Raw genomic sequence first — 12,585 nt, 5'->3', positions numbered from 1 at the left:
CCAATGTAGCACCAATATTTAAAAAGGGCCCAAAATACATCCCTGGGAATTACAGACCAGTTAGCCTAACATCAATAGTATGTAAACTCTTGTAAGGGATGATAAGGGACTATATACAAGATTTTAGTAATGAGAACGGTATCATTAGCAGTAATCAGCATGGATTCATGAAGAATCGTTCTTGCCAAACCAATCTACTAACCTTCTATGAGCAGGTGAGTTGACAACTAGATAAAGGAAGGCCCGTAGACGTGGTGTATCTGGATTTTGCAAAATTGACACAGTTCCCCCTAAACGTTTATTACTGTACAAAACAAGGTCCGTTGGCATGGACCATAGGTTGAGTACATGGATTTAAAACTGGCTACAAGGGTGAGTTCATAGGGTGGTGATAAATGGGGAGTGTAGTGGGGTCCCCCAGGGTTCTGTGCTGGGACCAATCCTGTTTATTTGGTCATAAACGACCTAGAAGATGGGGTAAACAGTTCAATATCTGTATTTGCGGACGATACTAAGCTAAGCAGGGCAATAACTTCTCTGCAGGATGTGGAAACCTTGCAAATAGGTCTGAACAAATGAATGGGTTGGGCTACTACATGGCAAATGAGGTTCAATGTAGAAAAATGTAAAATAATGCATTTGGGTGGCAAAAATATGAATGCAATCTATACACTGGGGGGAGAACCTCTGGGGGAATCTAGGATGGAAAAGGACCTGGGGGTCCTAGTAGATGATAGGCTCAGAAATGGCATGCAATGCCAAGCTGCTGCTAACAAAGCAAACAGAATATTGGCATGCATTAAAAAGGGGATCAACTCCAGAGATAAAACAATAATTCTCCCGCTCTGCAAGACTCTGGTTCGCCCGATGTACTGGAAATGGAGCGAGTACAAAGAAGGGCAACAAAACTAATAAAGGGTCTGGAGGATATTAGTTAAGGAAAGGTTGCGAGCACTGAACTTATGCTCTCTGGAGAAGAGACACTTGAGAGGGGATATGATTTCAATATACAAATACCGTACTGGTGACCCCACAATAGGGATAAAACTTTTTCGCAGAAGGGAGTTTAACAAGACTTGTGGCCGCTCATTAAAATGAGAAGAAAAAAGGTTTAACCTTAAACTACGTAGAGGGTTCTTTACTGTAAGAGCAGCAAGGATGTGAAATTCCCTTCCACAGGCGGTGGTCTCTGCGGGGGGCATTGATAGTTTCAAAAAACTATTAGATAAGCACCTGAACGACCGCAACATACAGAGATATACAATGTAATTTTGACTTATAATCACACACATAGGTTGGACTTGATGGACTTGTGTCTTTTTTCAACTTCACCTACTATGTAACTATTTCTGGTATTGGTTATTTTATTTTTTTATTCAGTGTAATTACACTGAATATGTAAATAAATAAATAAATAACCAAGACCAGCAATCGGCAATCATATTTCATTGATCTGACTGTGATATGATTGGCTACTAGAGATACTGTACACATCATTACTGCCTTGTTAAGTAAATATTTTAATGTTTTATGCCATATTCTTTGGCGTGTTTTCTCTTAATGCCACTCTTTCACTTAGAGCATTTTTTTCATCTTTACAATCACACGTAATAGAATTTCTCTAAGTTTATAAAAGGTTTGAGCAGGTACACTAAAAATTTTGTTTCCCTATTCATGCAAAACTCTTAATTTCCTTTTATGTTTACATTGCTTTATGTTAGTATTGTTAAAGTTGTTGTTGTTAATATTTATTTTTGGAACTTTATTCTGGATAAAACATTTAACATTGTCACAGTCAGATCAAGTGATAGTTTACGAGGGCGTGTTTAGGAGTGGGGCAGGGTAGAATTTGGGTGGGGCAATTGGTGGCAAGTAACTCTTAAAGTGGTTGTAAACCCTTTACAACCACTTTTTACTATAGGCAAGCCTATAATTAGGCTTACCTGTAGATACACTGGATATCTCCTAAACCTGCACGGTTTAGGAGATATCCCTGTATTGACGTCATCGGCACAAGCGCACTTAAGCAAACTGAAGCAAGGGCACGAACGTGCCCTTGCTTCAGTTAGGATGTGCCTTTACCGGCGGCTCCCGTGCGCATGGACGGGAGTGACGTCATCGCGGCTCCCGCCAATATCCCGCGATTCCCGGAAGTAACACCCGGGAGCGTTGTCAGCCGCCAGAGTGGACCGCTGCGGAGGCTTCGATCTCAGGTAAGTAATTTATAATGAGCATACTAGCTCATTATGCCCTTGTCTTGCAGGTTTTTTTTTTTAGGGTTTACAATCACTTTAAGGCCTGACTAGTAGCTCGGGACTTGAAATTTTGAGCCCTGGATTACAGGGCCATTAAATAGTGGATTTGTATGGATTACTTTTGGAGTATAAGAATATAATTTAGTGTCACTTTAAGGCTTAAATCATGGCATTGTTGTCAGTCACTTCCTTTTGCATTTAAAAGCAGTGCTGGTTAAATGCATGTCTTCCCATGTAAAATGCAGCAAAAGTCCATGTTTGATCTGCTTCACCTGTGGTTACTTGCTGGATCAAAAGAAAGCAAAGCAGGTCAAATGCAGCCTCGGAACTGTCATCCACAAGCACAGGTTTAATTTAAAGTGTTTGTAAATCCCTAACAGAAAACAGGCAGTGGTCTATCTACAGCAGCCCGACGTGCTCCCTGCTTGTCAGACAGATAGCTCTGCAGTCATAAAAACACATGCTCCCTGCTCTAACACACAGGGGGCATATTGGACCTCTGCAGACAGACTTCTCTTTCCACACAGAGAGCAAAGGGCCTTCTCTATGGCATGTTGTCAAAGGGACAGGCTTTTCTACTCAGGCTGTAGTTGCTGCCTAAAGAACACAAACCGTAAAAATTTACCTCAGCATCCTTCCAGGTGAGTTTCTGAGAGACGTATTTGTGACAAAAGCCAAGGTAGGAAATCCATCCATCTTTACATGGGCCCTGACAAAAGTACTTTGGGTTTAAGTCATCTGGAACCAATGGCACTTGTGGTTTTTCATGCTTTTCTTCTGATGAAGAACTCTTCCCGAAGTGCAGGAAAGGCAAGCGGATTTCCTTTGACTTAGAACCTTTATGGTTCTTTTCTTCTGATGAAGAACTCTTCCCATGCTTCCCAAATATAAAGCCTACAAAAAGGGTTCTTGGGTTAGTGGTCTTAAATGGAATGTAGATTGTTTTTAATTTTTTTTCTTTATAAGGATCTAAAAATAACTTATGTACATGTTTGAGAATGGAACTAAACTGAAAAATAATGATAAACACAACACACACAAAAATCACTGCGCTATCATAAAAAAACCCCCCGAAAAAGCAGCAGTTCAACCGCGAAATATTCACAACAAGCACGAAAAACAAAAAAAAAACTGCGCTATATAGTGAAATGTGAAGAAACAGTATATGCAGTAAACACACACATGTATATCAATGATATCAAATCAGTATTGCAAAAATAATAGCAAAGTTCATTGGTGTAAAGGAAACAGGAGTCCTCTGGCAGTTCTCCGTGAGATTCCAGTGAGAAATGGAAAGCAAGCAATCGCCGGCCGGCAAGCGAGCGCCCGTTCGTGGTGAATTGCGATGATGTCAGAGCGTCACCCTCCCGACGTACGTTTCGTCTGTCACTGACGTCGTCTGGGGAACAGAGATTGCTCCTTTTACAACTGTTATTTTGTAAGTGTTTTACCATTTTTAAAATAAATCTCCTTATCGGATTCACACTATGGCTGCCCTTCTTCCACCCTTATGTTTTTAACTCGGGTTGTTGGTTGGTCGGAGCCTTGCTGCACGAAGGGAGATTGTAGATAGGACACCGGGATCCAGCTTACACGCTCACCATCCATAGTGGTATCCAGAGGGATGTCTCCATTGTCTAGCAGCCCTTTCCGAATGTCGTCCTGAGATGTGCTTATTTGTGCTTCCCATCTGGTAAGCGCATATGTTTGGTGGTGGAGGTTCACTGTGCAGGGTGTACTTGCTTTCCATTTCTCACTGGAATCTCACGGAGAACTGCCAGGGGACTCCTCTTGTTTCCTTTTAACCAATGAACTTTGCTATTATTTTTGCAATACTGATTTGATGTCATTGATATACATGTGTGTGTTTACTGCATATACTGTTTCTTCACTTTCACTATATAGCGCAGTTTTTTTTGTTTTTCCTGAAAAATAATGTTACTTGATGGTGACAACAGTAGTCGATGCTTGTGCAATGTAATGGCTACTTGTAATCTTCATCAGAAGTCCATGTAACAGGATGCCAATGCAGGAGAACTGTTTGGGGGACAGGATGGGCCTAAAAGAAAACCTTCATGGCACTAGGTAATATTTAAATGAAAGCTGTAGATTTAAAAGATTTTGAAAATAGATTTGCTCTGACATGAAAATACTAGATTAGTGACTAGATTTGCATATACTTTAGTTATTTTCTACAAATGCCAATGACAAAAAATATGTCACAAAGCAATCATGTCCACAGGGCCTTGATAACTGGAGCGAGGAAAGGAAGGTGCTAAAACTGGGCCATGAAACAGTAATTAAAGCCTGCAACACCCACAAGCCACCACTAGAGGAAGACTAAACCAAATCTATCTGGCTGGACAGACACAGGCAGAAGCTAACCCTGCATACAATCTGGTGTGCTTTAAAAGCTAACTTCGCTTTTCACTGCTTGCACAGTCACATAATTTATTTACTGGAAGTTGTAAATGAAAATACTACAAGTCCCACCTACCACCATAGAAGAGGGACTGCAGTTCTCAATGCAAGGTCCAGTGCTGGGACACCTATCTCTTAATCTATTTTAAAATGATACAGTCTGGGATTAAAAATATCATTTCAGTGTTTGCAGATGACACCAAGCTATGCAGTGGAATTATGTCCCTACAGGATGTCTCTAACTTACAAGCCGACCTCAATGCACCGTTTAATTGGGCAACTAGGTGGCAAATGAGGTTTAAATGTAAAGTTATCCACTTGGGGGGATGAAAACAAGTATGAATCATACCTACTAAAGGTGAACTGTGAACTTTGTTGTGTGAAACATGTGCAAACTTCCTCTTCTATGAAAAGTGCAACCGAACACTCTATGTTATGTGAAAGGCAAACTTTGAGGCCTGCGGTCAAACACACAGTCTATGCAGCGAGACCACTCTGTAGAACTATGAGTCTCAGCAATCCTCTGAACTAGGCTGCAAAGTGGAAAAGTAATAAATAAATCTTGGGCAACAGCCATCTCACCACTGGTTTCTATGGAGAGATCAGACGAAAACGGACAGCATGTCTGTTTTCATCAGATCACACCCGATCCGATCCGCCAGCGACGGATCTGAATGTAGAGGCATTCGTCTGCTTTTAGCGGATCGGACGGGGTCGGATGTCAGCGGACATGTCATCGCTGACATCCGTCGCTCCATAGACTAGCATGGGGCGCCCGTTCAAAACTGACAGGCGGACCTGAACTGTCCTATCGTGTGAAAGGGGCCTTAGACGGAATAACTCTCATCTCCCCACAATTAGTATTTTGGACTTTACAGTATGAGAAACGGAACATATGTGCTCTGATCTGAGAAAATGACAAATTATAGCAGACAGTTTGGAGCCTCGGTATATAAAGACCTATCTTGCCCTGCTAAGTATGCAGTCATCAGGTATAGGGGATTCTTTGATGCCTTGTCCACCTTTATCTGCACAGAAGCCTACAGGATCCTGTCTGATACGTGAGCAGTGAGGTGTTAACTCATATCTACAAGCATATTTGAGCATTAAACTACGATCATTTGTCCACTTCTGTGAATTAGAAACATTCTTCTACTATCATCCTACTTTTATATATAATGTTCCAAACAACTTAGGATATATACAGTACATAAAGTCACATTTAGTTTAAATGGAACTCTAATGCCCCGTACACACGGTCGGACTTTGTTCGGACATTCCGACAACAAAATCCATGGATTTTTTCCGACGGATGTTGGCTCAAACTTGTCTTGCATACACACGGTCATACAAAGTTGTCGGAAAATCCGATCGTCCTGAGCGTGGTGACGTAAAACACGTACGTCAGGACTATAAACGGGGCAGTAGCCAATAGCTTTCGTCTCTTAATTTATTCTGAGCATGAGTGGCACTTTGTGTGTCAGATTTGTGTACACACGATCGGAATTTCCGACAACAGATTTTGTTGTCGGAAAATTGTATAGCCTGCCCTCAAACTTTGTGTGTCGGAAATTCCGATGGAAAATGTGTGATGGAGCCTTTCACACAGTCGGAATTTCCGACAACAAGGTTCTATCACACATTTTCCGTCGGAAAATCCGAGCGTGTGTACAGGGCATAAGTGAGACAGCTTTAGGAACTGTTTCACCTTCAAAAGATTGGCAGTTCTCTTCAGCCAGTTTTGTAATTCACACACCCTTGCCACAATGCATGATTAGATAACTAGGGTATTAAAGATGAATTTTACCTCTCATGCTGCCTGACCACCACATGTCAATACCTAAATAACCCACACAAGACACCAACTGGAGTTTAATGGCCACAGCAGCCCTTTATTATATAAATAACAGAATAACATTCAATACAATATGAATGGAGCCCCGAGGTCCTTATAGGCATTTCTACTGTAGCGCTTACCCCCGAAGGAGCGGCTGATTAATTATTATATCCGTTATTCACGTTTACCACCTGACCCATCGCAGCCCATACAATCAGAAACACAGTCCATATTGAATTTTTCTCTTGCTTTTATTAAGTAACATGAACTGGGATAGGAGAAGGGTTTCATTTGAGATGTTCTTTTGTTGCTTTGTAATCTTTTCTTTGCCTCTCATGCAAAAACCTAGCATCACTGCGGATAATAGGAAATCACTCTATGTGATTTCTTCATCGGGAAAGATGGAAGTAGAGAATAATTGATAAAGAGTCACTCTGAATAACTTCTTCATCTGCATAACTTTTTAAGAACAGTCTGTATCTCTATATGTGTACTAGTAGCTTTATCGCCACCTCTTTACCACTACTTCCCATCTGCATGGTACTTCCAAGTTGAGCTAAAGAAAAGTCACTCTGAATAACTCCTCCCGCTTGACTGATTGGAATCCCGGGGCATTGTTGCACCCAAAGTCACAGGCCATCACCGCCTGTCTCACTGACTTGCGTACCAACATCCCTCAGCCTCTGGCAGTACCCTACCCTTGGGCTTTCACTCACGTGATTAATAGTCCATGTGCCACTCATAAACGATTGATCGCTTTGATCGATTGAGCGTTTCCTTCCGCTTAATTGCTACTTCTTCTGCAATGATTCTCTGTACCCTTTTTGCTTTTCTGGCACGCTCCCTTCCCTGCAGGGGCGGCCAATGACACCAGCGACTACATGCTGTATGGTGTCATCTACTCCTCTACGGGTGTCGGTTCCCCACCCTCCTCGCAGGGGGGGGGGGCTCCATTGGCCCTCCGGGAACCAGGCTGGGCTTCTCTCCAAACTCGAACTCCTGACTCACCATGTGACCTGGCTTTTTATATGAGAGTCCCTCCTCCTGCCAACCAAATTAATGATTGGCCAGAACTCGCATACAAACTACCTGTCACTCAGATCCCAAATAAACAAACAGGCCTGCTATATGGTACAAGCCTGCCTAAATTTACCTGGAATTGTAAGCTAACAAAAAGGTCACCTACATAAAAGTAGGTGCCTGCTACACTACTTAAATACTCTAAGTACCTATGTAAATCCATAAGGTAGGCCTTCAGCTGTACAACACAAACTTGAAGAGAATTGTACCAATACCTTCTGATTCTACCATGAACAACCCCAGTTCACTGTCACTGAACCATACAAAATAAGAGAAGCTGTACCTTAGACGGGTCCCCACTAATTCATATTTTAACATAATGACCACCTTTAAGGACTTTGAATCCCGCCAACCTCTGCAGTATGACTATGTATCAACCTGAAACAATCTACACTAGAAGGACAAGAACAATCAAATAAAATTAAGTGGGGAGGGAGAATGGGAAGATTCCCCAGAAACTACTCCTGTGCCTGTCTGACCACCAATCAGGTAAGCACCCAGACTCCATGTTTACTTTTTTTTTTTTTTTTTCACCAAAACTCATTTACTCTGTGCCTAACCTTATTGTCTATATTTAGTTTTGCAGCCTTCTAAATCTTCTTCCTTAGTGTGCTGATTTCACACTACCACAATGATGAGGTCTACAATGCTACTCTCATTTCTTGTAAACTGGATCCCAGTGCCTGTAAACATGTTTGCCAGCGGTGACGGGCTAAAAGGAAGTCCGAAAAAACATCCACCTTGGGTGCTTCAGCAGGGGGTGCAAAAAGAACAGGTTCTAAAACCTATGCTGTTGTATTAGTTTACAGCTCATGGAGGAAGGTGCAATTTGACCTTTTCTCCTTTGGTGCTAAAGGGTCTTGTCCCACTCCTGCTTGCCAAGCAATGTTATAGAGTTTGATTGGACCATAGTGTTGGTCTTAGTCTGGGTTGTGGTGTACAGGGTATTATAGGTAGGTAATATAAAGATTCATGTCACGTCCTTTTACTAGCATTACTGAAAAATGAATGTTTTTTAGAATCACTTATCAAGATTGAAGGGGGATTTTATACAGTTCTTTCAAAAGTCTTAAAGCAATTTTTCAGCTCAAGTTAGTGTATCTGCCTTTACAGTATAATAAGGAGCCACAGGTGAGCTGAAAGATTGTAGTGGAAGCTTCTGAGTTTTTGCTTAACGAGTGATGGGGGAAGAATCTATCCGGGTCTCTGTCCATGGCCCTTTGTAAGTCCGCTGTGGCATTTTAACCCACATTTTGCATTGACCCCTTTATGTTCCCCAAAGGTAGGTGCAACCAGGAACTCAGGTCTCTTTGTAAATTTAAAATATCAGTATATCCAATTATTTTCTAATGACCCCCTTAATATGATATATTTTTCATAATATGGAGCTACATATTAAGACCATGTTTCTTACCTTGAGAATCGGGAAATAAAGACAGTAAAGTCACCACTAAGACCAAAGTTGATAACAAAGACATTTTAGACCTGCAGAGTGAGGAAACATAGTTATATAGTTAATCTGGATAAAAAAAAGACACATGTTCATCAAGTTCAACATGAAAAAAAATAAAAATGTAAAAATAATAAAACTTTGCATCCTCAGAAGCATAAACATTCAGTTTCTTCGGAGGAAGGCACAAAAAAACCCTTAATGCTATAGTAAAGCCTTGTTTTTTTTTTTGTTTTAAATTAATAAACATGTTTTATTTACCTGCTCTGTGCAATAGTTTTACACAGAGTAGCCCCATTCCTCTCCTTCTCGGGTCCAGCCTTTCTAGCTCCACCAATCCGCTGAGTGCCCCCACAGCAAACCACAGGCTATTGGGGCACTGATGGGTGCTTGCTCCCGAGCCCCATTCTGAGTGGCCATAAGACACACAGAGAGGGACTTGGCCCCCGTTCCCTCCCCACTGGCTCTGTTGCTGTATCTGAGACAATCAGAAGCAAGAGACCCTAGATAGCCTGTCATCGGAGGTGAAGGCTCTGTGGAGGCCAAATAATCACTTCCAGGACTCCTTGTTCTTTTTTACACTAAAGGCTATTGAAGACCCGGCTGTCATGGTGCACGTTGGCACCAATGACAAAGTCAAAGGAAGATGGAGTGTCCTAAAAAACGATTTTAGGGATTTAGGAGCTAAATTGAGGAATAGGACCCCCAAGGTAGTATTTTCAGAAATACTACTGGTACCTCAAACCACACCAGAAAGGCAGCGGGAGATTAGGGAAGTAAACCAGTGGCTGAGGAGCTGGTGTAGAAAGGAGGGGTTTTGATTCCTGGAGGACCGGGCCGACTTTTCAGTCGGTTACCAGCTCTATAGAAGGGACGGACTGCACCTAAATGAGGAGGGTGCAAATCTGCAGAGAGTGAAGATGGCAGAAAAGTTAGAGGGGCTTTTAAACTAGTATATATAGTGGAATTAATTAGAGTCATGAATATGTAGTCAAGACCCATCTATATGAATAAAACAAAATATGTCATGGAGTACCAACCCTAATTATGTAATGGAGAAAGGAGAGAAGGAATTGTGGGCGTTAAACGGTCAACTCCAGACACCTGTATTGCATAAAGTATAAAAAATATGAAAATGCATTATAGATAGAAAAAACATACAGAAAAGTATATATAAACAAAATATGCACACATATATATAGGAGAAAAGAGAATTGAATCCCCTGTAACACAAGACAGTGATACATATACAAAATATATTACATAAAAGCACGCGATGGCCGACATGTTTTGCGGTTGTTATCTATATGCGCTTCTTCAAGGCTTGGTTGCTGTGTAATTGAATCAAAATCTATATCAAAATAAAAACGTACACAATCCACATAGTGTATACATGTAATACTCCTAGAGGGAAAGGGGAAAGAAAGAAAAAGGGAAGGAAAAGGGTGCAAGTATGCATTTATATCTACCTAATGGCCGTCTGAAGCGTCTGGACTAAGGGGAGACCAAACAAATAAGGCATGCCATGGGAAGAGTCCACGCAGTATGGACAGTGCCTCCAAAATGTAAGACTATTGAGGTCATCCCTAAAAGGGTAAATCCAAATAAATAAAAAATAACGATAATATCATAAACTAATCATAAACACCAAGGAGCCAACCTTGAGAAGACAGTAGATGTAAAAAATTACATCACTGTAAATGATGAAATATGATTCAACAAGGTATCTTAAGCAATCCAAAAACCTCACTTGCAGATAACTCCTATAAGGCAAGCGGAACACGAACAAAGTCAGCAAAAGCCACATACTAAGGAAGGCAATGGTACATTAGGTTCAAAACAAAGCTTAATCATATACATCCAAAAGCAAGCTTACCTGCTATCTTTAGCAGACAAAAGTGGCATACAAAATCCCGCATGTGTGACTATCCAAATGCAGTAAAGTCATAGGAGATACTCCCCCAAGAAAGGACTCAGCCAGATGCCGTGAATCTGGGTCTTCTGAGAATCCCGCACCCCAGCATAAAGCCCCATAGCAGACTTCCACCTCTATATAAACCAATGCATGGAGGGGAGGGTCCACGGGATGCTGGACGGGTCCTGTCTCCATAGGACCAATCACATCCAACAAAGAGAAGAAAGAAACGGCACCAAATATAAGCGAGGCAGACTTCAAACAAACAGAGAGCCTGAAACTTCAATGATTGGGCATAGAGAGAAGGCCTGTCCACGTGCGTACCGACGCCAAACCTCAAGCCAGAAGTGATGTCTAAATGACGCATGTGGGCGTAAGGGCTGACGCTGCGTTCCACTGCTGGATAACGTCCAAACACAAAGGGGGGGCCATGCCCAGATGGCGGGACGCTGAGAGATCCAGCCATGGAAATGAATGAATGAATGAAAGAAAGGTGGAAAGGGGGCTATCTCAGCAAACAATCGGGAGTCCGGCCGTAAACCCACCGCGTATAGACAAGCAGTCATTTCGCCAGCCCAGCCAAACATAAGCTCCCATAGAAGCCCAAAAAGTCAAAAAACACCCTGTAACCCCTACAGGCACGGTTGGCAAAGAACCATCCGTGCAGGGCAAGGCAAAGACAAATGGCCGCTTTCAAAAACTGTGTGGAAAATTAAAAAAATAACTATTCCACACCAATACCAGCAAAAAAATCAAATTGTAAAGCAGCCCATGACCCCAAACAAGACAGCAGGGACAATGGGCCCAAAACTTTAGATCAAATATAACCTATGGAGACCTAGTCCCGAGGTGTCAAAGGGCCAAAAGGCAAGACTTAAAAAAAAAGGGGGGGGGGGGGAATATATAAATTATTTGAATATATTAAAGATGGAAACTTAAATAAATAAAACATCCCCACAGTATTTGATTAGAAAGAAAATGGGCATAACTGATAAATTCATTAAGACCAGGGGCATGATTGGCCCTCAACGTGAAAATCCACTGAGATTCCAAGCAAAGGATATGATTGTCAAAATCTGCACCCCGGGGACCCCAATGTATCCTATACAAGGCTCGGAATCTACACATAGTCGGACTTTTCGACCGGACTTGTCCGACGGACGCCGACGGACCATATCCGGTGGACAATCCGATCGTGTGTGGGCTTCACCCGACCTTCAGCGGACTTTACCAGTCGCAAATCTGATGGACTTTAGATTTGGAACATGCTTCAAATCTTTACGTCGTAACTCTGCCGGACCCAGAAATCCACTCGTCTGTATGCTAGTCCGACAGACAAAAACCCACGCTAGGACAGCTATTGGCCACTGGCTATCAACTTCCTTATTTTAGTCCGGTGTACGTCATCACGTACGAATCCGTTGGACTTTGGTGTGATCGTGTGTAGGCAAGTCCGGTCGTTAGAAAGTCTGTTGAAAGTCCGCCAAAAGTCAGTCGAAAGTCTGTCGGACGGGCTGTCGGACTTTTGTAGCTGAAAAGTCCGACCGTGTGTACGCGGCATAAGGGTATCAATAGTACAGGACGGACAGTCGGCAAAATGTCTGGCAATGGTGCTGGTAGGGTTTTG

The 12,585-nt window shown here is 42.1% G+C and overlaps 1 protein-coding gene across 1 annotated transcript in view; it reads right to left on the bottom strand.

Annotated features, from left to right (window-relative positions):
* The window catches only part of LOC141106333 (snaclec botrocetin subunit alpha-like), a 32,898-nt gene that overhangs the window by 10,840 nt on the left and 9,473 nt on the right, over positions 1 to 12,585 (bottom strand). Inside the window, exons 2-3 of the mRNA XM_073597017.1 lie at positions 9,008 to 9,078; positions 2,881 to 3,149 (exon numbers count right to left, since the gene is read on the bottom strand). Of these exons, the coding sequence (XP_073453118.1) occupies positions 2,881 to 3,149; positions 9,008 to 9,071 (333 nt within the window). The 5' untranslated portion in view covers positions 9,072 to 9,078. The remainder of the gene's footprint in view (positions 1 to 2,880; positions 3,150 to 9,007; positions 9,079 to 12,585) is intronic.

Source organism: Aquarana catesbeiana, linkage group LG08 (genome assembly GCF_042186555.1).
Source record: "Aquarana catesbeiana isolate 2022-GZ linkage group LG08, ASM4218655v1, whole genome shotgun sequence".
NCBI lineage: Eukaryota > Metazoa > Chordata > Amphibia > Anura > Ranidae > Aquarana > Aquarana catesbeiana.
Note: the sequence above shows the minus strand (reverse complement) of the source record. Positions and strands in the feature narration are given on the sequence as shown.